The 27,567-nt window shown below is 42.8% G+C and overlaps 1 protein-coding gene across 1 annotated transcript in view; it reads left to right on the top strand.

Moving 5' to 3' along the window:
- The window catches only part of Sntg2 (syntrophin gamma 2), a 199,700-nt gene extending 174,140 nt beyond the window's left edge, over window positions 1-25,560 (top strand). Inside the window, exons 15-17 of the mRNA XM_031356509.1 lie at window positions 5,440-5,532; window positions 12,071-12,181; window positions 25,077-25,560. Coding sequence (XP_031212369.1) covers window positions 5,440-5,532; window positions 12,071-12,181; window positions 25,077-25,208 — 336 coding nt within the window. The 3' untranslated portion in view covers window positions 25,209-25,560. The remainder of the gene's footprint in view (window positions 1-5,439; window positions 5,533-12,070; window positions 12,182-25,076) is intronic.
- Window positions 25,561-27,567: the final 2,007 nt, after the last annotated feature.

The raw sequence follows: 27,567 nt of genomic DNA, 5'->3' as shown, positions 1-27,567 counted from the left end.
CCTCCTCCTCCTCCTCCTTTTTCTTCTTCCTCTTAATTACTTTTTAATATATTGCATGGTGAGAGATAAGCCAGGCTGTTTTGCAACCCCTGGCTCCCAGCATATGATGGGTATTGCTTGCTTACTAAAATGCCGTGGTTCACAGGGTTTTGAAGCCCTGGGTCTGTTTTATGTTTCGGGATTTGAGGTAGAGTATTTTCTTGAGCCAGGATTTCCACCTTTGCCAGCTATGGGGAAGCCAGAATGTCCTTCCCAGGTGGGTTCAGAGCAGACAAGTACGTGACCAGGATTTTTGTCTTCATCGAGGGTGAAAAAGGAATCCAGAGTATCCATAGAAGGCAAGGGGGGAGTGGGGTTAAGTGTCTAGCACACCTGACACCTTCTCCCCTGCTGAGACAATATCGAGGAATTGGTTCAAACAGAACATTTGCCTAAGATCAGACATCTCATAAGACAAAACTCCCCAGACTGCAAAAGAAAACCACCTGTTGTGCCAAGGCCTAGGAACATCTCAGAGACTTGCTAGACAGTCCTCAGGTGCCAACACTGAAATTCAGAAATGTTAAGCTTATTTTGGGAAAGATTTAAGGACAGCTGTGGCTTTAAAAATATATGCTTCAAAAAGCAAGTATGAATATATTCTAACAAATAAAAATATCATAAGCACAAAGAGATCTAACACGCCAGAAGAGAGAAAGAAGAAAATAGAAAATGTAAATGTAGGAATTATTGTGACTGAATTAAAAGCTCAACCAATGAGGTAAGATAAGGGCAGAGGGAGGGGCTGGGGACAAATCCAAGCTGACAAAACCATCTATATGAGTAACAGAGAGAGCACAGATTGGAGCAAAAGCAAACTCAGGACACAGACTGAGGTGTAATGCCTGTGCCCAGAGACCTGAGAGGAGAAAGTAGGAAAGACAAATATACTCAAAGAAACTATGGCTCAAACATTCAAAGATACAAGCCTGTGCATTTAAGAGGTGAGCAGACTCTGAACAGAAACACTTCGAGAAGCCTACACCAACAAATTCTGCCATAATTAAACCTCAAAAAAACAGATAAAAAATGAAACTATCTTGAAATCAGCCCGAGAGAATAGAAGATTGCAGAGTAAAATAACTGAGATTACATGAATTTTCTCATAAAAAAGAATGATGACAAACAGAACGGTCCCAATAGTTAAGTATCAGGACAAAGGCATTGTCTTACAGATCCCAGAGCTATTGAAAATACCTTTCAAAGATTAAAAATGTGTTTCCAGCCATTTCCTAATTAAGGGGGAATGAAGATCAATTGTCCCTCATAGACATTCCTAAAAGGACTAGATAGAGAATTTCTCTAAAGAGAAGAGAAAAATTCAAGAGTGGGACCACATAGTGTTGGGAAAGAGGGAAGAAAAGGGTAGAGATCTTCACACATCGTGGTCGTGGTTGAAGCAAAAGCCATACCAACTGTCCAGTCTGGGTTCAAATGTACATAATGAAAATGCTTAAACCAAGTGAGTGGGGAGGGGAGGCCCTGTGGACACAGCAGAGGCCTCTGTAAGTCTCTGGAGTGAGGACAACCATGACAAAACTCAAAACCCTTCAGACAAACAAAAACAAAATGTTAACATTTTCCTAACATGGCATTAAGCAGAAAGGAAGCAAACAGGAGATAGGAAATGGCAGGCAGACACTGAGACATCACAAATCCCATCAATTAAAAGCTGTGTACAAACAAACAAACAAATAAATAGATGACTTACACGGACAGCAAGTACTACCCAACCATAGGATGCCTACAGAGAGGCTGCCTCATCTATCACCATGTGGCTTGGGTCAAAGGAAAATGAGTAGCAGTCATCAAATCAAGTAGACTTCAAAGCAAAGAATGCTACAGGAGGAGGAATTGTGGGAGGATGAGCAGCCAACTCCCTGACTTGGCAATGTATGTATGCTCACAAGACACAGAACTATAAAATATATGACATAAAAGCTGATGGAGCCGAAGGAAACAAAGCAACAGCAAAGCACAAGGAGCATTTATGGAGCATCTGCTGAACAGTAGTTGGCTGCAGGTTATTTTGAAGGGTTGTGGGACTGACACCAACATCAGCCATACCCAGACTATGAAGTAACCACAGGAAACTGATAAGAACTGAAACCATTTAAACTGTGTTCTCCAACCTAATTGGAAACAGTAATCAGTAACTGAAAGATAGCAGGAACATACTCAAATACTTGAAAACATTGTGTCATTAATGTGTCAGAGAAGTATTAAGGCAAATCACAAAGCTGACTCTCTGTAAATATCATCAACTTTGACAAGCCTGGACAAAGGCTCATAAGAAAGAGAGGAAAGAACATAAATTGCCAGAACCACGAAAGAAAAAAGACCATGGCAGACTTCTTGTTGACAGGCCCCGTGGAGCTCTGAATACATAGAGTAGGTGACAAAAATCAAGGACTCCATCAGGGGGAAGCAGATCATCTTCCCCAAGAAGGAGATGCCTGGATCAGACGCTTCCACTGAAGAATTCTACCAAATATTTAGAAAAGAATTGAAAGCAGTTACTCATAATCAAGGAAGGAGAAAGAGATGGGAAGGGAAGGGAAGGGAAGGGAAGGGAAGGAAAGGGAAGGGAAGGGAATGGGGAGGCAGAGGCATATGTACATATATGCATATATAAAAACAAACATTCATATGCATTCATACAAACATACATATACAAACACTATACAAACACACTACATCACATACACAACACACACACACACACACACACACACACTAGGGAGAGGCAGAAAAATAGCACCATAAAGGACACTACATGTCACATCCTTCATGAATACAAGCTCGGCAAGGGGGGATGTCATCAGACCTGTTCCTTGCTTTTCTGTGTTTGAGCCCAGGACTTTTCCAAGTTGCTTGTTTTGACATCTTTATCATAATCATCATTAGCATCCTCATTTTTATTGTTATCTTAGACAGAGTCTGACTGTGTGGGCTAAGCTAGCCCAATCTAACAGTCTTCCTGCCTCAGCCTCCTAAAAGCCAGCATTGCAGGCAAGCCGTGCTAAGCCCTGCAGACTGTTAAGTCTTCTCACAGTCTCCTCCTTGGACATGAGTGATTGCACAGGGCTAACTCTGCACCATCTCTAGGCAACCAGGCTCTTTCTCCAGAACAAAGAGGAGAAGGCATTTTTGATCACTAGTATTCTCATTTGGTTTTTGTCTTGGGATTTTTTTTTTTTTTAAACAAAACTCTAGGTGATTCTGTGCTTGAGGTTTTTGATGTTTTTCTTAAACACTGGTTCTTCTTTGTGGCTGCCTTTTCTTTTGTTCTGACACTGACCTTCACAGCCATATACTTTGAGCTATTATTAAGGCCTTTCTGACCTTTTCATATAATATGTTCTAAAATGCTCTGCAAACTTGTTCTAAAGTCTGGGCATTTGTAGTGGGAGGCATTTAGTACGTCTCTCCTGAGCACAGTAATTTATTCACAGAGCTTTGTTAGGTGTCCTATGCCACAGTCAACCATGAAGCACTGCTTTGTGGGTTGTTGTAAGCCATGCTATAGCTTCCCCTAAGGTAAGCCACTTCTTCTCTGCCCAGCCAGTCAGTGGTCTGTGTTAACTTTTATCCATACTTTAACCAGCAGATCTAAAGCTATCCGGTAAGTTATTCTTATGGCCTATATATCTAGAACAATTCCAAACATGTGTCATAAGAATTCTTCCCCATCAGTTACATTCAAATGTTTAAGCTGCTGATATATTTTTAAAACATAATCAGTCCAAAAGTATACTTTTAAAGTGGTCATGTTTGTGACCACTTCTCTGATACCCTTCTCCCACTGGATGGACCATGAGGCCTATTCTTCTGAAAGGACTAGGAAACAGATGTCAACTTGAGGGTTTTTTTCCAACATATTAAAGAAAAGGAGTTATGATACAACACAATGAAGATGCTGAGATTTAACACACATATGCACACACACATACCATGCCAGAGTCTGAAGTTATGAATGAGGAGAGACTGTGTGCCTAGCAACCACTGGCTGGCTCTGCTGTGAGATTCTGCAGGGCTGAGCCTCTGCCCATACCTTCTATGTCTCTCCCCTGTCCTTCCTGAGACCCTGAGGGGCTGGTGAAGCACATGAGTTGTAACATTCTACAATAGTGTTTTCCTACCCTCCAAAGGCTGTATCCACTGGGGTTCACAGCTCTACTGTTCTCATGATGTCAGAGACTTGGGATACAAGAATGTAATGGTCCCCTAGAAATGTTTTCTCCCAGTTTATAATCACTACATTTAAATTCTAGACATGTAGTGAGTCCTAAAAATGATGAGACCATAAATTGCTGTGGACTTTCAAAAGGAAGTCCAGCACTTCTGCTCTGGGCCAAGTTAGAGAAGGTGAGCTAGGAGAAGAGTTGGGGCTATTGTTGGAACTTCCATTTCCTAGCAGCATCAAAACACTCATAGCCTGTGTAGTATGCAGTGGGGAGCTGCTGTGTGCATGGTTTTGGTGAGCAGATATGAATCCCTGGCAGCATTGGGAAGCTGATTGAAGGCTGAGAAAGATGTAGGGTTGTCCAGCCATGTTGGGCAAGGTCCTTTCTTCATGGGACTGCTCTCTGTACCCCTATGAGAGGTAAAGGAGAGAATTGAGCCAAGATGTACTGACAACTTCACCAGGGATCTTTGATATATTTTAATGATAGTGAAGGCATCTGTATTGTTACTAGGACGAGAATATAATACAGTGGATCTAAGTGGCAGAGTCACTAACTGCAGAGGATGTCCAGGGGCACCCTGGGTAGAGGGATAAGGAGCAGTGCAGATGTGAGATGGGCTCCTCCTGACTTCACAGTGTTGAGTACGTATGCCAGAGTCAGAAAAGCAAGCCCTGCCCCATCATTGTTCCTAAGCAAGAGCTTCATCTCTATTCTGGAAAAAACACCCTGATTTTCCCCACAGAAATGATGGCTTCAGATCGTCTGTAGACTGGGGTAACTTTACCTGCAGATTGAAGTTGACAAAAACAATGTTTCCCGTTTTAGGGTGGTTCCTTTCCATATTGCCTTTATATGCCCTAGACTACTGGGAAACACTTAAAGCACACAGACATTCCAGTGAGTGTTTTTTAAAAGTACCTTGAAGAACAAATATTTGTTGAAATGTTTTAATGATTTGGTTTTGTTTAGTTGAGGCCTTTAAAGACATCCTTTGTCTGTCTAAAAATGAAAAGCAAGGAAGAGCTCAGTGCCTACATGTGTCTCTGCAGTTCCCTGCAGCCCCCAAGCCTGCCTTTTTTATTCTCCATAGTTTTTATGTTCAGACTAAAAACAGTGTACTTTGGCTAAAGTAGCTAATGTGCCAACTGCCTTTCTATAGTTAACCAGAACTATTGCAGAGCACTCACTCAAAATTAATACTCTTTTCTAGTCAAAAACCTATCTGTGCAGCTGGCAAGGCGAAATGCTGTGCTTCACGGTGGATTTTGCTCTGGGATTCACCTGCTTTGACGGTAAAACAAAGGTAAGCTGCAGGGAATTCCTGTGGATCTGTACTTTGTGTTGCTTTGCACTTATTCAGATGTGTCTGAGAGCAGGCAGCTCCCACCAGCTGTGCTTGAACCGAAAGTCTGCCTACATGATCTGCCTTCCCTCTTGCTACTTTGGGGTCCCTGGGTGTTGGCAAGCCTAGAACCCATGCAGCAAAAATTCCAGTGAAATGGTGCTTGGCAACTCTGATTCAGAGACAGGCAGGCAGAGATGGGGAGGGAAGGAGAGAGAGGAAAACACAGGATGGGTTTTCATAATCTTTCCAAAGGAACAAAACCCACAATGCTAGAACATAGTGAAAAGAACCATTGCTCTCACCAAAACCACCTGAGTGGTTTTGGTGAGAGTAAGCTCCACATGTTTTGTAGAATGCATCCAGGAATGGAAAGCTGTCCTTGATTCCAGCTGTACTGATTAAGTGGTAGAAACCACTGGATTATTTCCATCATCATCTGAGGGCTCTCCAAATTACATAAGTGTTAAGAAATCCTCTGCCAATGCGAAGAGCCAATGCTCTTTCACATAATATTTATAAAAACCTACTTTGCTAATTACAAATGAGCGATGTTTGAGGAAGCATGCCAGTGGGAAATGCTGCTGTGAACCTGGGATGCCAGGAGATTTAGTTTGGAGATCTCATGGGCTTTCATTAGCAAGGACAAGGCATAGCAGCCTACTGCAGACCCACAGAACAGAAGAGTGGTTTCTGTGGGTGGCTTGAGCAGGATCAATGGGCTGCCATGCTACAGAACCCTGTGGCTCACAGGAAGCAGCTTCCTGTGGTTTCTCTTGCAGAGCAAAGCAGAAAGGATGTCCCATTCAGGCTAGCTTGGTTCCCTTCAGACTGGCTGCTGCCAATCAGTACTTGGATTGTTGGAGCTTTTCTTGTATAAAGCTTCAGTTTAATGCTGTGCTACTGGACATGAATGATGGCAATGTGGGCCATCTTTGAGGCCTCATACTCATTCATACACATGGGTTCTACTGGATCATGTCTTCATTTCTGTTACTAACCATGACATTTCCAGACACCTGCTTTCTTCATACCTTTTGCAGGCTCAGCTTTGGCCTCCCCTCATTCCCAGAGCCCACACTGAAGAAGTAAAGGTTCATCAAGGGCTTCTAAAAACCAGCAATCTTTTTTCTCATAGCTGTTTCCAAACTGCCATATCTGAGCCTTTTAGGCTATGCTCTTTCGTGACCCAGTCTCTCAACCAGTTGATAAGTACTCCCAGACAGCAACTTTGTCTAGAACTCTTCCCCCATGCCCCTCCTTTTTTCCAGAACAAAGATTTCAACCAGGACAAGTCTGCCCTCTAGGGGACATGTGGAAATGTCTGGAGAAGGTTTTTTATCACCAGTACCTGGAAGGGAACTGTACCCTGCTGCTTTAGGATGTCCATGATGGGGGCCCACAGTGCTGCTTAGCACCTGCTATGAACAGGATGGAGCACCATATAGAATATCGAAGCAGTTTGTGCAGAGGTAGAGAAATCCTGAGACAGAAATGGAACCTGCTTTTGTTTCAGAATCGTGGTACCTGAAAACTCCCTACAAACATTGTCACTTCACTTCCTCCAAGGGGAATTATCATGATGTTTCCCATGGGCTTCCATGGTGATTGTAGTAATAATAAAATGCAGTTGCATAGAAATGTAGTATCATGAATGGATTTCAACTCTGCATCCAACATCAAAGGCCATTCATGCTTTTAGCATAGAGTCAGTGAGCAAATGACTTCTTGATCCTTGTCAAGGGTTCTTGATACTTTACCTTTCTATGACCATGGAACCTACACAGATACAGGGCCTGCACTTGCTACTAATTTGACCTAGACTCCAGACCTGACTGTTCTTGCCCTGTGTCCTTCTGGGATGCATGTGGTATTACAGCATCTACCTTGGAGGAAGAAGTACCTTCCATGTAGTTTCTGCTTCTTCTTCTGACACACACAGTCTTGTACTTCAGGACACCAAATCTCTGACCTTCACCATTCTACCTTAATGGCAGGTTTGCATGGTCTACCTCCACACAGTCTGAAGGATTCTATGTGTATCTTTTGTGCTGCATTTGCATTATCCTAGAATAGATCCTGGCCAAGGCCCTTACCTAGGGAGAGCAAAGCACAGCACCCCAGTCCTACTGCCTGCTGGAGATTCCACTGATGGTCCACTTGTGCTTCTGTCTCTGGCTTATTCATGGTCAGCCAGTCTTCCTGTTACTCCAGGGATTAGAACAGTACACACAAGATTCTTCAAGAGGCCATTTGTGAGAATCTTACCATGTCTACTCACTGTCTGGTGTGCAGCCAGGAGTGGCAACACTACAGGAGAAGAGCTTGATGTGAACCCTGGTTCCTAGTGACTTGGAAGAGGGGTCTAGTGTTCTGTAGCTCCCTTGCTGTTTCTGTAGGATCTGTGGGAAGTTCTGAGCTGGTCCGCACAGGCTACAAGCAGCATGTTTAACCTCATGGTTGTATGGCCCCTTGCTCTTGTGTGGGGGTTGAACCCTCAGTACACAATATCAACTAAGTTGTGCATCAGCCACCTTCTTTAACTTTTAAATCCCTCCCTGCTTCCTTGTCTTTCTTTTTTCCAGGCAATGTCCCTACTTCCTATGGTGTGTCTCAAATGGGGCTCTGAGGACATGTCTTAACATTTAATCTAGCATCTTTCCCTGAAAATTAACCTTTCAAAGGTTTTAAATGGTATCATTTGTTTCATAATGTGGCACATGACTGCTATGAGCCCGTGGGGACTGGACTCCCTGATGACAGACTATATAATCAGTCTGAACCTTAACCACTAGACATTAGAATGTATGTCAAGCCTTTAATACCTCCTTGGGCTAGACAAATTAGGCTGCTCTTTACCCAGAACATCATGCATAAGGTTGGGGTCACAGGTGGCTCAGTCAATACAGTGCTGTCCTTGCAAGCATGAAGTCCAGCCCCAGAACCCACATAAGGAAAGCTAGAGGAGGCAAAGACAGGTCAATCCTGAGAGCTTATTGGCAACCAGCCTTATCTATTTAGTAAGTTCCAACCTAATGACAGGCCTGCCTCAAAGGAAAAAAAGGTGGATGGCACCTGAGGAACAATTGAAGTCGACACACTGGCTTCCACATGCATGTCTACATATGGAGAGGGGATGAGGGAGGGAGGGAAGGAAAGAGACAGAGGGAGAGAGGAGAGAGAGAGAGGAAAGAAAGAGACAGACAGACAGACAGAGAGACAGACAGACAGACAGACAGAGACAGAGACAAAGAGACAGAGAGAGAGAGACAGAGAGAGAGAGAGAGAGAGAGAGAGAGAGAGAGAGAAAGAGAGAGAATGTGATGAGGAGACCCTTTTAAGGCACAGTGTTGAACTAGTCCATTTCTGTATCATTGCTGAGCCATGGCTAGATCCCAGACTCTCCTATCAAAGGCCTTAGAAAATCCAAGTTGAGGACAGAATATGATTTGGTGGGAGAGTATGATAGCATGCACAAGGCCTTAAGTTCCATCCTTAGTAACACACACACACACACACACACACACACACACACACACACACACACGAATGCACACATGCACTCACACACTCACAGTGCTAGGATTCTGATAACTGTGTGTGGTTTAGTGGATATCTACATAGACATCCCTCATACACTAAATGTAATTCTGTAATCCCCACTTCTCTTTTACCAGGGAGAGACAAGTAGTTGTGTCCAAGCATCAGTCTATTCTTACCAGCTATTTAACCAACGTAAGGAGTAATTAGGAAGGGCAGGAAACATAGCCAAGCATGTATCTTACCCTGATATTAAATGAGAAGACCATAGAACATTTGTCCACTTCTAGAATATATTAAAATCATCAAAATGAGAACAAACCAGAACACCATTTTAGGAATATGGCCCAGCCCTAGACCTGACATGTCTACAAGCTAGCTGGCATGAAAACACTCATCAACATTTTTTGCTGTGTAGCTTGATGCTAACTGATGTTCTGGTCTTGTCATGGTACGTGGAGGTAGGGGAAGAGCTGGAAATGAAGAGGTGATGCAGAGACTGATTACTCCTCTTTACTCTCTAAGTTCCAGGTTTACATGTATAGAATAAAAATCAGCCAGATACCCAAAGAAGATCTTCCCCTTCCATCAGATATTATGAACAGTATGAATGCCCAGCCTTGTCTCTAGTGGGATTACAACAGTAACATAGGGTTGAGGACTCTAGAGTTTATGCCACTCTAATTTCCAGTAACACCAGGGTTCTGTCCCTCTCTGAAATAAGCCACAGTACAGAATTTTCTGCCACTCAAGATTAGAGGGAGCAAATATTTATGGTGTTACTAACTGGAGAATTCCTGGGATGGTGGACGTCTGCTTCTCTTTCCTCATGGATGCTCCCTGATCATAGCAGTTTGCTCAGTGCAGATCTCCTGGTTGCTCAAGGCTGGAATGGTACCTATGAAGCCTGATCTCCAGGCTAGAATCCCATAATTCTATAATGTTAAGAGGAGGAGGTAGAAACACAGAGAGCAAATTCAAAAGAAAAAGGAAGTGACTAAGATATTGAGGCCATTCTGCTAGTGGAAGCAAAACACCATGATTCCAGTGTCATAGTCTCCGTAGATCCAACATCTGTGACAACTTCTACCCCCAATACAATAAAGCCCCAAGTAGTTTGAAGGGGTGAGCAGTGGCTGTCAATAAAATTGTCAATAGTGAAAGCAAAGCAAGGGTCGTGTGTGTGTGTGTGTGTGTGTGTGTGTGTGTGTGTGTGGACTTTGCTTGCTAAAACCACACAAAGGTGGCTTCCTGCTCCATGACTGAGAGCTGAGTGTTGAGATGCCCCCCCAAGCCTTTCTTACTCCAGTGGGACTCAATGCCCTTTCAAATCTGTCTCCTCATGTCTGAACTATTTGTGTCATGATCTCTAAGCAACCAATCTGGGCTCTGAGTTCCCAGCTTGCAAACTCAGATCTGTGTACAGAGGCTCAATTGCATATTTAAGAAGGGCTCAACAATTGGAGATTAAGTAACTTACTTAGACCACAGGCAGAAATAGTTTTCTGAAATAGTTTTCTTTTAAATAAAAGATTACATTTTAAGTTCATGAAAGAAAGCGTGGAACTTTGGAAATTGAGACGAATGACCATGAGTCATTAAAGACAACAAGCTAAATAAGTGTCAAACATCCCAAGGTACTTATGGCATCACTATGCTGAGGACATAAGGCTCAAGTAAAAAAAAAATTCGGGAATAAGCCTGCTGATCAACCCATTCATCATGCAGGCCCGGACGTTTTTGTAACACACCCCAAAATAGGAGAAGCAGGACATCATTTTCTTCCATCTCCCCAAATAAGGGCTATATGATGAAACTGGCGATCTTGTGCTGTGACCGTGGTGAGACTTTTCATGTTCTCTTAATTCCTGCTCTGAAAACAGCCTGGTACTCAGATCTGCCAGAGCCGGCAGAGACTCAGCCTCAGCATAGAGGAAGTGAAAGGATGGAGTGAATGGTTCTCAAGATACTGTGGAATCCAAATGTCTTGACATATAAAAGCAGCATGAGCTTCAAGACTTTTCTGTTGATACATGTCCTCAGTTCACTAGGAAGAATCTCACAAGGGAATCCTGAGACTAGTGTGGATGGCATGGCACGTGACTTGCCATCTCGATAGATAGAACCATTTTGGAGACTTTTCCATTCCCCTCTTCCTTGTCTGCCTAACACTGAAAGTGCTTTGTTCATTTAGAAAATGATGTTAGCAATAGAAACAACCCATAGGTTGCTAAAACATTGCTAGTCTCCACTGGTATTTTTCTAGGACAACAAAGATTATGTTTTCTTGTTGTGTGAGGCAGGTTCTCCCTTGGTAGCCCTTGCTGTTTTAAAGCTCACTATGTGAACCAGATTAGCCTCAAACTTGTGGTTACCCTCCCATCTCAGCCTCCTGAGGACTGAGATTACATCTCAGCAAGGCCTTCAGAGGAACTTGAGGTAGCAGAAGAAGGCAGAGCTGGGCTTCAGAGGCACTTGAGGTAGTAGAGGAAGGCAGAACTGCCTGTGTCATCATGTTGGTTCTTGGGAACCCAAGGCTGAATGATAGGATGTAGCCATGGTACGGTGATCAACCAAGAACCAAGTTTTCCATTTTAACTGGTGGGTATCCTACAGGGAAGGAGACTTCAGTTGACTTCAAAGTTCTGTAAGGAAACCTGCCTTCAGTTGATGTTACAGTCCTGAAAGCAAATAAAGAAGTGATGGTCTTAGGAGCCTTCCAGGGTAGGTATAGGAAAGCCAGAAGGGAAAAATCAGGATGAGGACTAAAGAGGCCAGCATGAGACCCTGAGCTGTCTGGGCATGGGGTCAGCCTCCATACACTGAAGGTGGGCATGTCAGAACAAGCGGCAAGTACCCAATAGGTGCTTTACAGATATTGACAGATAGGTATTAATTAAATGAATTGATTAATTAAATATAACACTGCTTACAAGTCATTTGTTTCATCTCTCTGCAGAATGTACTCTGGAGATTCAAGTTCTCTCAGCTTAAGGGATCTTCAGATGACGGGAAAACTCGAGTAAAGCTGCTGTTTCAGAATCTGGACACCAAGCAAATTGAAACGAAGGTACTGCCTGTACATCCTGCCCTCAGACACATTGGAAGATGGGTCAGCTGAAGAAAGGCTGCGTGAGAGGGGACAAGTGCAGCCCAGTTAGAAGTCAACTTAAACTCAGGGCTGATACTTTTCCATTGAGAGTCTGTGACCTGAAATTGTGACAGATGAAACAAAGCATTTAACTCTAACAAAATCTACAATTTGCTTAGTAAATAGCAGCTCGCTTGAAAATGCTCTAGAAGCCAAAGTCTAATTAAGGAGTTTTCCAAGCTGCATTGACTGATAGAATGTCTGAGGCACTGAATGTAAGAAAAAGTTCCCTGTCCCTTTCAGAAGCACTACACTGAGGTATCTCTTTATTATTAATAGGTAGAGTTTCTTCATGTTTTTAGATAAATGTGTCATCAACAAACTAGCTTTAATACAAACTAAAGTCAAACAAAAATACAAATTTAGTGCATTCAAAGATTTGTGTGTGCACGTGTGTGTGTATGTATCCATGTGTGTGTGTAACACATACACATTGTTTAGAGACAGAATGTCACCTCTTTCCATGAATTTCTTTCTTATAAAATTAACTTGAGCAACACAACCTACCTGACATTGTTATATGTGAAGGATTAGGGTCTATTTTTATCCTGCCCTTGTCTCACTCCACGAAAGAATGTTTCAGAACAGCTTTCTACGAAGAAGAGAAATGATATAGAATTACTTGGCTTTTCTAGGTGGAGAATTGGCCTAAGCAAGTGGTAGAGAGGTACATGCTGGACAGGCTGTGGACAATACAAGGGTGTGGAGCCCTCAAGAGAAGTGGGAGGCTGTGGGTTCCTTAGATGGGGCATTCAGGCTTTGGGTTCATGAGGTGGAGAAGGAGGGCTGTGGAGCTCTGCAGTAAGGGCAGACTATGGAGGCTTGAGTGGTAAGCTAGGGGAAACAGAAAAGCTGTAGAGCCCTGAGCCCTGAGCTGAGGAAGGGTGTGAAGCTCTGGAGGGGGGATGGGAAAAACCTGTGAAGCTCTAAGCTGGGGTTAGCTGTATTAAGGTTAAAAGTGATGGGATGAGACTCTTGGCACATTGGGCTGGCTCTGTCTCAAGGCTGCATCCTACCCTCTACAATGAGCCAAATCCTGGGGTCTGAGTGGAGATTACTGTGGGGAGAGTGAGGCAGAGAGAGACTTGCAAAACTTTCCTGTCAAGATTTCTTCAGGGAGGGGCCTGTCACCTTTCTCTGCATCTGGCCTGTCACTCCTTCAGCCTGGGAGTCACAGGGTCCTGAGGATGTTGGTTCAGGGTAGGCCAGAGGCACTGTTGTTCCCTGGAACACACACTGAAGGAACAGCACATGCTTGCCTGGCACCTGAGATGCCCCTTTAGCAAGTGGTACTGTGGGATTTAAAGGTATAATTTCCTACCTTTTAGCCATCAGTCAGTCAACTGAAGGTTAACCGTGTTGATAAAGGGGAGGATGTGGCAGCCTGTGACAAATGAGAATTGTCATGTAGTGATCTGAAATGAATGTTAACTTCTCTGTGGCTCTTAGCTTGGATTATGTGGATTTCCATTCTGGTTGGTTTAAAAAAAAAAAAAAAAGAAGGGAAAGACCTAATATTTATAGAGCTGAAGAGTGGGAAAATAGGAATTTAAACTAAAAAATTTAATTTAGTTCAAATTAGTTTAATAATAATAGTTAATAATTTTAATTTAATTTAAACTAAAAATGTAAACAACATGTAAAGATCTTTTTAAGAAACAAAATGAGAAATTTTATGTACATACATAGAAAAGTCTGGGAGGTGTGTGGATGCATCTCAACAAATTCAGATGCACAAACTTGCAGCCCAACCCTGACCCTTCACAGATCTCAGACTACCACAGCTTCTGTGGAAATGCAAGCAAGGACAAGGCACAAAAAGGCTGAGGTTTTAACTGAAGTAAAGCAAGAGCGAGGGGGCACCTTCTGGCCTTGGAGGCTTCTGCAGGTTCAGCCCCGAGCTCACCACAATGAGGGAAAGAAACAGGGGTGATGCCTGACCTTATATAACCCTGCTCCTCTCAGAAATAACCTCCCCAGCTGCAGCTGCTATAGCTTATGAAGCAGGGGAAAAATTAGACCTTTAGGTGTTCTTAGAATTAGCACACAGCCTCAATTATTCAATCAATCAGTTGATCTCTCTCTCTCTCTCTCTCTCTCTCTCTCTCTCATGTGTGGTATATGTTGTGTGTTCATGTAGGCATGTGCACATGTACATGTGAGTGCACATACATGTATATGTACTGTGTGTAGAGGCCAGAGGCTGATGTCTGATGTCTTAATTCCTCTCTGCCTTATTTTTTAAGTTTGCTCTGGACTGGGGCTCACTAATTCAGCTAAGCTGGCTGGCCAGTGAGCTCCAGAAATCCACCTGTCTTTGCCTGTCCAGTGTTGGGACAGATGTCTATATCTGCTTACTGAGTTTCGGGATTTAGAGCTTCGTGCTTGTATGGCAAATCCTGCCAACTGAGCCATCTCTCCTACTTTGAAAATCTTCATAAATGAAAGATTTACTTTCCTGGAGCTCTATTTAGTTGACTAGTTGTATGACTTACCATGAGATTATGAGGAGATGCAGTGTTGGGTAATGGTGGAATAACTGTCCCCACCCCCACAGCTAGCTCCTATTGTGATACGACTCCCCCCCCACAACACACCTTATTTCTGGGTTCATTGGCTATATTTAAGTTTCTTATGGTTTCTTCTCTATTTGACACTGAGCTTTTCAGGGCAGGTTTCGATAGGTTATCTTTGCAGCATGAAGTCCACTACATATGTCTTTAATAAGTCCATTTTAAATTAGTATGTTAACACTGAAAGAAAGAGCAACTTAGTACAGAAATACAGAAAGTACTGTAAAATGTTGGGTGTGGTGGTACATGCCTGTAACCCCAGCATTTGGGAGACAGTGGAGCATCACAGGTTGAAGTCATCCTTGGCTATACAGCAAGTTCAAGGTCACCCTGAAATACACAAGACCCTGTCTCAAGGAAGAAAGAGAGTGGGGAGGATAATAGAGGAGGATGGGAAGGAGAAGGAGAAGGGACGGTTATCAAATATACCCAGAGTTTTACAAATTTCTCAGAAGAAAATTATTCTTATTATTAAAATGAAGTACTTTCATCACTGCAGACTAATACAGTCATCTTAATATCCCCATCTGTATCCCTGTAACAAAGCACAGTCTAATGAAGAATAATTCTGTCTTTTGGAAGAAACAATAGCACATAATTTTCAGTCTGTAAGAGTAGTCTCTATCATCAGGAAGTCAATGAAGCCTGTCTGACACAGAGAGGAGAACTGGGTGTGAGCAACTGAAAGCTAAGAACAGGCAGCAGAGCTCTGCTCTTGAGTCTCCCCACAGAGAGCAATGCCAGGCATGAGTTCCTGATGCTGCTATGTTATTCACACTGAAAAACTATTTCAAAGTCAGAAGAAGCACAATGGAGTGGACAACCCATTCCAGCTCTTACACAGATTGTTACATTGCTCATAAGGAGGAACCAGGGACAGCTGTAAGACTTCTGCAGCAGGAAGAATAGACAGAGATATGATACCTCTCAGGAGCAGTGCTTGGTTCCAATCAATGTTCCTCAGTCATTTGAGTCTGGTCTCATGCAAACTTGCTCACACCGCTTTGCCATCACACAATAGCAGGTGGCTTTCCCTGGCTTTGTTTTGTTTTGAGTCTGTCTTGTCTGTTGTGGAATTAGAGTTGCCATGTCCTGGCTGACCATGGAATTAGAACGATCCTATTAACAGAAGCACATAGCTAAACACCTACTCTCTACACAAGTGTGTAGCTCTTCATCCATCGGAGGACACTGTATCAAGTGGTAACTTGACAATGCAGCTACCCATCTAGGATGTGGACTGGAGCTAGTTTCTGAGGCTGTCTGGCAACTCGCATCCTAAGCTTCCTGAACAAGCTGACCCTGAAGCAAGGCAAGCATGTGGGAAGCCTGTCTCCTAAAAATGATCTCTAAAACTTTTGCTACTAACTCCCTTTAGGCTAGAGGAAGGAAGAAAAAGAGTCCAAGGTGGGAGAAATCAGCATAATTAGACACTGGGATGTTATTTCTAGAGTGAGACAGGTGGATACAGGTGGATGCCAGTATGGAGCGCGGGTTTGAGGACAGGTGTCTGTTCCTAGTCCTGGGAGCTTCAAGTCCTAGGTCCATCCAGATCTGGTTTCTGGCATCTGAGGCTTCCTGGTTCATAGATGTCATGTTCTCTGTATCCTCCCTTAGTGGAAGGGGCTTTTAAACAAGAGCACAAACCCATAATGTGGTCTCCACTCATGTGACCCCATCTCCAAAAAGTCCCTTATCACTGGGGATTAGACATGACTCGGGGGTGTGCATGGAATCTCAGCTGATAGCACTGTTTCCTTCATCTAAGCAGGCTTCTCCAAAAGCTTCTACCTGTGGGCAGGCATGGGACGTGCTTGTAATCATCATGATTATTTAAACTCAGGACGGTACACATCTAGCGTGTTTCAGTGTTTCAGAGCCAGCTCATCCCAACCTCTGGAAATGAGTCTCTCTCTCTCTCTCTCTCTCTCTCTCTCTCTCTCTCTCTCTCTCTCTCTCTCTCTCTCAATGAACTATGAGCTTTTTGAAGGAGATGATAAATCATAGTATCTGTTTAAAATTTAAGTTTTCATTGAAATTTAAAGATTTTATCAGTGACAAGTAAATGCTTGTCCAATTAGATGTTCAGAAAGCCCCCCAAGAGGTCCCTTAGTCACATCCTATGTCTTGAGTCTCTTCTACAGCACAGATACCACTTCCCATGTGCCACTTAGATTTGGGGAAAGTCAGAGGACATCCCACCCTCTGGGAAGTGATCTTAGGCTGAACCATCACAGAGATGAGGATTTACCTGAAAAGAAGAGATATCTAGAAAGCTAATCAAGTTACTGGATCTTTATCAAAGGATCATTTCCTCATATGATAAGACACTATCCCCATGGGCAAACACCATGAGAGTGTTGGACACCCTGAAGCATAGTTGGTCTAGCAGCCCCTGCAGACATGTGCTGTAAACTTGCTTTTTCCTCTATGCAAGGGAAGTGCCTAGATTGTCTCTTCTACTCCCTGTCCATTTCATTAATCACTTTGCTTCTAATTATAGTTGATGAAATAACAGATTCTCCAAGCAGAGACAGCTGGGCCCAATTTCCATCTATGTTTTGGAATGTGAGTGTGTGCTCGTTATTCACTGCCCCTGGAGAGGAGCGAAGGCTGCAGCTTTGGGTTCAAAGAAACAACTCGTGTTAATGATTGAATGAAAAGTGAATTTGAGCACTGTGCCTTTAAAAAGAGGAAACAAAAGCGCAAAGGCGGGTACGTCCTTCTAAAAAGAGAGGTGGAAGTCATCCTATATCTTCACTGGGACAGGAAGAAAAGCCAGCAGGCTGCGCTGGGTAGCCCTGCAGAGGTTGATGACTCCACATGGCAAAGCGCACTGTGGTAGGAGACAGTGCCAGCTTCGTGCACTTGTAAATTATTTGAACACCAGAATAACCTGAAGGTATCTTTCCAGGGCATCACTATCAATATTTTACCCCTCAACATTAAATTAAAAATGAGGGAAATTCTATGCTGTCCTTCAAGATATTGACCTTGGTTGAGTAAAATGTGTAGAGGTTATTTGTCTTTGTCAGAATATGGAAATTTCCAAATAAAATATTTACTAGCACAGGGGAAAAAGTGAAAGCACACAGACTTTCTTCATTCCCAGCTTCTTTTGCTCTCGGTATGTGTGTGAGATACCCTAGAGCAAGTGCAAATTACGAAAACTGTGTAAGTTAAAACATCTTTGCCAAAGGTTCTCATTCACCTTAAAATATATGGAAACACTAAACATGACAGAATCAAGGTTACTTGGAGAAGTCATGTTTGTCTTTAAAAAAAAAAAATCCTGCCAATGTCAATAAAATGCATTAATTAGTAATTCTGTTATTTACTGAAGGAGAAAGACTAAGAATGTGAACCAGAGGTGTTTGAGAGATGGCTTGGTGCTTAAAAGCACATAGTGTTCTTGTAGAAGAGCCAACTTCAATTTACAGGACCCATGCCTTTCAGCTTGCAATGCCTATGACACAATTCTAGTTGGATCTGAAGCCACGTTTTGGCTTCCACTGGCACCTGTAGTCACATGTACATACCTGGCACAGATATACAACCATGCACAAAATTTTTAAAAGATTAAAATGAATCCTTCTTTGAAAAAAATAATGTGAATTAGAGAAAGCATGATTTCATCACCTAATACAGACCACAGCCTACAGACAGATTACAATGCCAATTTTGAGGGTGACATGTTAAAATATATGCCTTCAAAACCTGCCAAATACTGTGGTGGCTTGAATAAGTATGGCACCTATACCCATACATTTGAAGGCTTAGTCACCAAGGAGTTGAACTATTTGAAAGAATTAGAGGGATTAAGTAGTGTGGCCATTTTGGAGGAAGTGTGCCACTGGAGGAGAGCGTTGAGATTTTAAATGCCCATGCCAGACCCAGTCTCTCTCTGCCTCCATGCAAACCAGGATGTAGAGTTCTCAGCTAGTTCTCTAGAGCCATGCCTGCTGCCATTCTCCCTGCCATGATAATAATGGACTAAGCCTTTGAGACTGTAAGAAAGCCTCCAGTTAGTTAAATGCCTTCTTTTATAAGGGTTGCCTTGATCAGGGTGCTTCTTCAAGCAATAGAACAGGGACAAAGACAATCGTGAACTTGCTCGAAGAGGTGACAGGGTTTCCATTTCCAGAAGGGATGTTCTTACACATCCCTGACCCATTGGCTGCCAGAAGTCACAGATAATACCTGTTGGAGCTGAATCTGAGATGTTCCCCATGTGTGTTTGAACTCTGAGTCCTCAGCTGCTATTGCTGATTTTAGACATTGTAGAAACTTTAGTACTGGACTCCTGATAGCAGACCTGAGCTGTCTGGGGGTAGGGCTTGAAAGTTATATATCTGCTTCTGGTTCTGGCTTGAGGTCTCTGCTTCTTGATCTATCAAGATGTGAGGAGTTGCCACCACATGCTCCATACACTCCCACCACCATAAGCAGCTCCTACCTGTTGCCTTCCATGATGAACGGCAATCTCTTGAAATCTAGAGCCAAAGTAAAATTTCCTCCCTAAAGGTCCTTTAGGTCCTTTGCCACAATGACTTTAAAAGTCATTAATTTAACACTGAAACCTGTGCATCTATGTTTCCTCCAGTGTATGCCATATAAACATTCCTATACAAGTTTATGATAATCCTAACTTTTTGCTTACAGGAAGCAGTTAATGTCTTCTTACTATCATATCTGAATTGTCAATATCAGTATTCTACTTTAGGGTCATCATTAAGCCAAGTGAGGGTCACTGTTGTGTCAGGACAGTTGGTGTGATAACAGATGGCTCCTAAGTGACTAGCTGCAGTCAGTGTATACAGTGTGCACATGCTGGGTAAAAGGATGTCTTGCATCCCTGGTAGAAAAGAGGAGATAGTGTATGGTTCCATCAAGCTACACAAATTAGTGGGCAACTTAAAACTTACAAATGATGGCCTTCTGGAAATTTCTAGTATTTTCATGTTTCAGTGAACCACATGTGGCTAAGACTCAGAAAGTGAAACCACAGTCAGTCTACCTGATACAAGTAAATGCTAAATAAAATGAGAAGAGGCACCTCCTTTAAGGAGGACAATTTATTCTTATACTCTCCATCAGTCCCCTCCGGCTCTAGACTGACTGTACCATGAGTTGATCTCCCCTTCTTCTCCTGCTCACTACTCTCTGTCTCTCTCTCTCTCTCTCTGTCTGTATCTGTCTCTTACTCTGTCTCTCTCCATTTATCTGTCTCTGTCTCACTCTGTCTCTGTGTCTCTTTCTGATTTCTGTCTGTCTCTCTGTCTCTGTCTCTCTCTGTCTCTGTCTCTCTCTGTCTCTCTGTCTGTCTGTCTCTCTGTCTCTCTGTCTCTCTCTGTCTCTCTGTCTCTGTCTCTCTCTCTCTCTCTCTCTCTCTCTCTCTCTCTCTCTCTCTCTCTCTCTCACACACACACACACACACACACACACTGGTTACTTCACTATTCCTGGAGAGCACACCCCTCACTGGTGCAATCCTGATGCTTTGAGGTTCTTTTATCCCAGTTGTGCCAAGAAGAGCAATCCTAAACCTGCATATATCTGCATCTCTCAGAGCTGACATTGCCTTCCCTTTTACCCTAATTCAAGCCCTCATCTTTTCTCACAGACTCTTGTCCTTTCCTGAAAGGAAGTTCTTTCCACAGGCCTCCTTTTCTGTCTCATTCTGTCTGGTACCCTTGCCCCACAGACATGCCTCCTACACACCCTCCATCCATAGCTCCCTTTACTTCCTGAAGGGTCCTTGGAGTGATGTTTGTGCTCTCTTGTGTAAATATCTCTCAGAACCCAGCATACAGACCCATAGCTACCATATGCTTTTTGCTTTTGGTCCTTGGCTCCTGCTTTTTTCTAGAATGTCTCCATCCCTGCCCCTGTATAAACGCAAAAATGCTTTATTCAAGGATTGATAGACAAGAGAAGAAGGTACCTTCAAAATTACCTTCTCCTCCATTCCTTGATACCTTTTCTGTGGGGCTACTGGCCATGCTCCTCCTGTATGATGGCAGCTGACTTGTCTGGATAGCCCTTCAACAGCACTACCCACCTGTCAAGGCATACCCAGGACAAAGACAGCTGTAGAGTAGGGAGGCTGGAAAAGGCTGAAATTCTGCACTTCAGGGAGCCTCGGGAATCCTGGTGATGCAGGATTGTTTGGGGTAACTCTCATTCTCAGACAGCTTGCAATATAGTGACACTATTGTACCAAGTTCCTAAAACTCTAGCAGGGGGGGCCCAGGGAAGCCCTATGGGGCTTCTTGGATCCCTGACTTCAAGTGACATTTCTGTAACTGATTGGCCTTGTCACTTGGGAAGATTGTCTTGAACTCCATTTCCTCATTTTAAAACTGGAATGGTGGTCTCTGACTTTCATCTTACTTTATCTTGTAATTTTGAGGTGAGGCAATGTTATTGATTTGACAAAGCTATGTTGCTAAAGGGATAATATCTATCTCACAGTGATGTTGCTCCAGTGATTGTCCCCTGATCCCTGTCCTCAGCCACCTTAATTAATTACATGAGGACACTAAGGGAGCCGCTGTGGGGTTATAGTTTCGCCAATAGGAAAATTACACAGTCTCTTGCTTGCCCAGCTCAGCCCTTCACTATATTTGATAAAAGCTGCACCAGACTCATGGAGTAAATTCTCAGGAAATTGACTAGCCATGTAGCAAGCCATTAGTAATTTAAAGACAATCATTGTTGACACTAGAGCTAGTAATGAATGTTAAAAACATTGGAGGGCAGTTGGCCCTAGCCCACTCACTACCTGACTACCCAGCCAGTAAATGGAGGAATTGCTAGGTGATATCTCTGTGTCACAGACATTAACCATCAACTCCATTCCAACCCAGTATGGCACGGGTGAACAGGGACTAGGTCACTGATCAGGGCTTCTTTCCAGATTTGCCTTCTTTGTTACTCAGACACTAAACTGAGGCTGCACTGACAATAAGCTATGATTGAATGTAGAAACGCCTTTTATTCAACAGTATGAACTAACTAGTACCCTCAGAGCTTCCAGGGACTACACCACCAACCAAAGAGTACACATGGTAGGACTCATGGCTCTACCTGCATATGTAGCAGAGGATGGCCTAGTTGGTCATCAATGGGAGGAGAGGCCCTTGGTCCTGTGAAGGCTCTATGCTAGGGGAATGCCAGGGCCAGGAAGCAGGAGAGGGTGGGTTGTTGAGCAGGAGAGGGGGGAGGGAACAGGGTATTTTTTTTCCAGAAGGGAAACCAGGAAAGGAGATATCATTTGAAATGTAAATAAAGAAAATATCTAATAAAAAAAAAGAAATACCTTTTATTTATCCAAAGGTTTTCAACCTAACCTGGGCTTCTCATGGCTCCATTGCACTTGTGGCCAGTGGCCATCTGGAAGCCCCCATTCTCAAACTATCAAATATGTTTGAAAAAATCAGCACATACATCACTCCTAGACAAGACAGCTCAGCTGACATGGGAGAGGAGCAGCAACTGTCTATAGTTACAGACACTATATGGATTTCTTGGCTATTCTCCAAACTTGTTTTAAAAGGAATTATCTTTATTAAATATACCTCAGGCCCGCCAGACAAATTTGGAGGCAGTTGCTGTATTCCTGCTGTATGACTGACTTCCTTCTGGAGCGCAGATGCTCTTTCTCAGCAGGTGGGAATTGCCAGCCTACCACCACCTGTGACACATGCTTAAGGGGCCAGCAGGGAGTGACCATGCACCAAGACAACACTGGAATCACTATGAATGTCCCGTCCCAACAGGCCAAACACAGCTTTGACTCACAACTCTTGCAAAGGGGTAGTTCAGGATGACCCTGCTGGCAGCATCTGCTTAGGATATCAGCGAAGCAGCAGGTACCATGACTTGGCCATTGCCTGACCCAAGGATGTTCAAGCCTGCTTCCTGCTTCAGTAGCTCAAACTCCATTTCTGGATAGGAACTCTCTTGGCTAAGATTTTGCGTGGAGTGACTCTCTTGTGGTAGATAGCCTTTTCAAAAATTTTTTGATGTAGCTTCAAATTACCATGCCAGGAAATACCAAGGCTGCTTTGAGACATGTGTCTCAATGCCAGTGGCCATCTGGCTGCTTCTTCCAGTGTGCCATGCTGTTATTGAGCAAATCGTAGGAATTTGTAAAGCAATTTTCAGCTTTTGTGCATAAAGCACAGCTGCGGAAGCACACATGATGTGGGGCTTTGTGACTTTGTCCTCCCACTTATCCCCCTGAGAAGATGATTACAGTCAGGAACATATACAGTATGTCTATTGAAGTAGAGTTTTGATAAGCCAGCAAGAACGTTGTGTTTGTTCAAGAATGTTCCTTCGTCTTCCTCTCTTATGGAGAAAAGTCATAAGTAACAAAACATCCTGAGTATCATCTCCTGGTGTGCAGAAAACATACGGATGGGTTGACATCCAGAAAATCAGCTAGGTTATTCAACTCATGGATCCAACAATCAACAGGATAGGGTGCCTGTAGCAAGTATAGAGTACCACTACGCAATCCCTTTAGCAGTGTGAAGAAAACCCTAAACATTAACAACATCTTGTTCTTTATCCAAACAAAAAAAGAAATCAAAGTAACTCTTGCATGCAGGTAAAATCCAGGTTAAGCTTCACCTGCATGCAAAGGAGAATCTTATATTGACAAGAAGAAAAGAGAACCTTTGGGTCACAGGAATAAGGAAGTGGAGGACAGCTTCTAAGTGGAAGGGACCCCACTTTCTGTAAAGGAAGCTAGGAGCTATTTTTGCAGTATGAGATCCTTCTCTTAGGAAGAAAAGCGCCTTAGTAAAAATAGAAGGGATCCAGGAGGACTTCTTCACCTCTGATGAGCTACCGTATCTCCTGTAGGCAGGTGTGCTGACTTCATCCCAGAGGTCCTGTGTGGCCAGCTTCAAGGAGTTCAGCTGGGGGACTGACAAGCCTGAGCAGCTGTCCTCTGAAAAGGATGAACTTTGCTCTGTGGTCTTGTCTCAGCAGTTTAGAATGTGATCGAGTTTGGTTCAAATTTAATAAATAGGATGTCAATGAATGAACAGTCACCTTAAAAGGAATTGTGCTGCTCTTCGCTGTATTGGAACTTTACCATATTGAAACAACATAGGGTAGAAAGAAGTCGTCTGTGATGTACTGAAATCACCTTTTCTGCCTGTTGAATGGGTTGTAGATTGGGGTGGATTTGTATCCCAAGATACTAAGATTGCTTTTCTCTACAACAGCATGACATTTGAAGACTTCATTCAACTTGTATATAGCCTTGAAGGCTCATTGCCAATGCTTTTGGTTGGGGCTGGGAACTTTGTGTGGGAAATTATGTAGGGAAGAGAATAATCTCAGAGACCAGTGAGATGACCCAAAGGCTGGAGACCCGAATTTGATCTCAGAACCCATGGTAGAAGAGAATTGGCTCCACAAAATTGGCCTCTGATCTCCACATGTGTGATACTCACAAAATCATTAATAATAATAATAATAATAATAATAATAATAATAATAATAATGTTAAATAATTGTAACACCCTATATAGATTTTATTCTTCAATATTAGTCTTTGAGAGCTTTAAGGTGGAGAAGTAAGGACCCAGGAATTTAAGGATTTTTTTACCTTAAATTTAAGGAGCCCACCATCTTCTAAAGAACTTTGTTGTTGAGCATCATTTCTTCCTTTTGTTGACATGACAACTGGATGTGGAGAAAGCCACGGTCTCTCCCTCAGTGCGTTGCTCACACAGCATCACTCTGTCTGCCCTTCTAAAAATGCCCATTACAAGTCATGCATGGAAGAATGCACACATGCAACCAGGGTTAGCAAACACCTAGCCCCACTACCATGAGACTCTGACCCCACTGTCATTGTTAGCCCTGGTATTGTTGCCTGTGATGAAGACTTCTAAACCATAACTCTGAACTTCAAGACTGACTAAGACCTAGCACAAATTAAGACAGGATGCTGAATAAAGGGCATGCATCTCACCCTGTGCAGAGATTAAGGAGACACAGCCTACATTGTCTCAGTACCAATACGAACAACAGTATATCCATCTTTATAAATATATGTCAATGGTACTGTGATGCCTTTATTTTAACATTACCTGTTTCACTGTGTACTCGTGCTTCCTTAAAGAACAAGTCTTGAAGTACACAAAGAACTGAGTTTGCTAAAAAGTTACCATAGAGCATCTTCCCAGTGACCACAGTCCTGTTTCGTTTCTCCTCAGGAGCTGGAGTTCCAGGATTTGACAGCGGTCCTCCACTGCATCCACTCTTTTATTGCCGCCAAGGTGGCCTCCCTGGACCCCGTGTTCATGGACAGCCAGAGTATGGCAAGAAGATACATGTGCAGCAGCTAAAACAAGTCTGAAGAGTGCTGCAAGCAATTAAATTATTTTCTTAAGAAACAAATCTTTTCTGCACAATGTTGCAACTTTGTGTGGTTTTATAATGAGCCTATAGTTGTGATACCAATAAAGACATCACTAGTTTCACAGATGGGTCAGACTGTTGAATCTGACAATGGGGTATCAATCTGACCTGGCACAGAGGTAGTAGGAACTCAGGGTCCTCCGAAATCATCCCATTCCAGCCTGTCTCAAACAGCCGGTGATGTAACGCCACAATCTACTGCTTGCATTCATGAAATCCAAATTTTATTTTTGCAAATTACCAGGTAGGAGAGTGAGAAGCCACTATTTACTCTTTCTTAGGAGAAAAGGGCTTCCTACAGGCAAGTTGTTAACTCTCCCTTTGTCACGGGTGGGACCAGCATTTGGGTTGTAAAATGAACAGGGTGAAAAATGAATAGAGAGATGAAGGAATTTGAATTATTTAGTTTTATATTAAATGCTTACATGTTTATTATGTAACTGAATTATATATCATTTAAATGTGAATTCTATTTTTTCCTAATTAATCAAATACAGTACATGCTTTGGTTTCCTTGTCTTTCATATTGTTTATAACTTCTAATCTGGGACTTTTCTATTTTTCTTATTAAAAGCAATTTAATGGAATTCTTGAGTTTCCTTTCAGAAATTTAGGCTGTGGTTAGGAAAAGGTGTGATCATATTCTCATTTGTCAAGGCTTCTAGAAAAGGGTGAACATAAACCATCTGACTGCAGAGCATAGTAGCCTAAGGAAACACGGGGGCCCCGTAAGAAGCAGAGAGAAACACCACTGGCGACTAACTATCCTCCAAGACCTTGAAGCAATGAAGGGTTTTGGCAGTCAGCCGCAGTTCCTTGACTGCCATCCACCCACGTTATCTGATATCTGGGAAGAAGGATATAGTTTTAACCTATCAAACATAGTTTGTGCATTTGTTGTTGTGTATTTTATATTACACCCCACTGAACACTTGAGGGTCCTCTCAGACTCTAGCAGGAATGGAGTGGTCCTACTATTCAAGCCTAGAACTCTCTGTGTGGGACTTGATTCTCATCTTTCTACTCAGACTTTCTGTTAGTTGACCGTCTGTAGCAACAGAAGGTAAAAGTTCTGTGAACATACACTCTGAGGGGAAAGAGACAGAATAATGAAGTACCCTCTCTCCAAATCCTCTTTTGTGACATATACACTGATCTCCAAGTTGAACAGGTTTATATATCCAAGACCACTCAAAATTGGAAGGTGTTTTGGGCTAGAGTTGAGGAAATGGGGAAATTTTTCATTTTGTTTTTATGAAAAAGCTCAGTATCCAATATGGACCTTACTAGATTGGATACCAGAAAAGGTGACAGCATTTCCCCAGAAAATTAAACTCTAAAGCTTATTTTCACGTGTGTAAATACACAGCTCTTTCTGGAAGTTGCACATTTTAAAAATAACCAGATGCCCACTGCCTTCTGTACACTACACAGATGCCAAGTACTGCAACCCTGAAATGGTTGTGGGTGCATTTTAAGACCAGGCTCCTCTAAGTGCCAAACTCTTCACCCTTCTCACCCAAAGCATACTCAGAACAAGAAACCTCAAGGATCTCATCGCCTGCTCCAGGGTCAGATGTTTATTTTCTTTTGGGATATCGAATTAATCTTAAGATAATCTAAGTTCTATATTTCCATTAGAAAATAAGCTGCGATCTCTGAAGAGGCCATTTGTGGGCTCCCACAAGGTCCTTGCAGCTCCCAGATCACTTAGGTGTGGGTAAAATCTGTCATGGGCTCTCACTTCCAGGATGAAGGCGCTGAGGCTTATGAGGCACTGATGGAACTGATGGCGAGCCAAGCCAGCTTCCCCAGCACCTATCACACCCCACTTGGTGTTTGTAGTTCTACCAAGCAACCTATAGACTCTGAGCTAATTGGGCTGATCATCTTATAAACATGAACATTGATGCGTGTTATCTCTCATAATAAACAAAAACTCATGCCCATTATGCCTTATTCAAATACTAAGAACAGAAAGCTTTCTACTGACTAAATGTAAGTAAATGGGGAAGAATCTCATTTTGGAAATTATTTTAATCTAAACTATCAACCCTCATTTAATTTCCAATTCAAATATGAGTAGAAGATCATTCCAGATAGATCATTGCCATTGGTTTTTTGATAATTGTTTATCTTGATATTTTATTCACAACCTTCCTGAGGAAAACTAGGAATACCAATGACCCTAAAAGGCAAAAAAGTGAGATTAAAATAAATTCATTGTATGTGTCATGGAGTAGCACACAACCCGTTTGTGTGTCATGCCTTCAAAGTGGGTTTGTG

The sequence above is a fragment of the Mastomys coucha genome, unplaced genomic scaffold (assembly GCF_008632895.1).
Source record: "Mastomys coucha isolate ucsf_1 unplaced genomic scaffold, UCSF_Mcou_1 pScaffold6, whole genome shotgun sequence".
NCBI lineage: Eukaryota > Metazoa > Chordata > Mammalia > Rodentia > Muridae > Mastomys > Mastomys coucha.
This window is presented reverse-complemented; position numbering and strand designations above follow the sequence as displayed.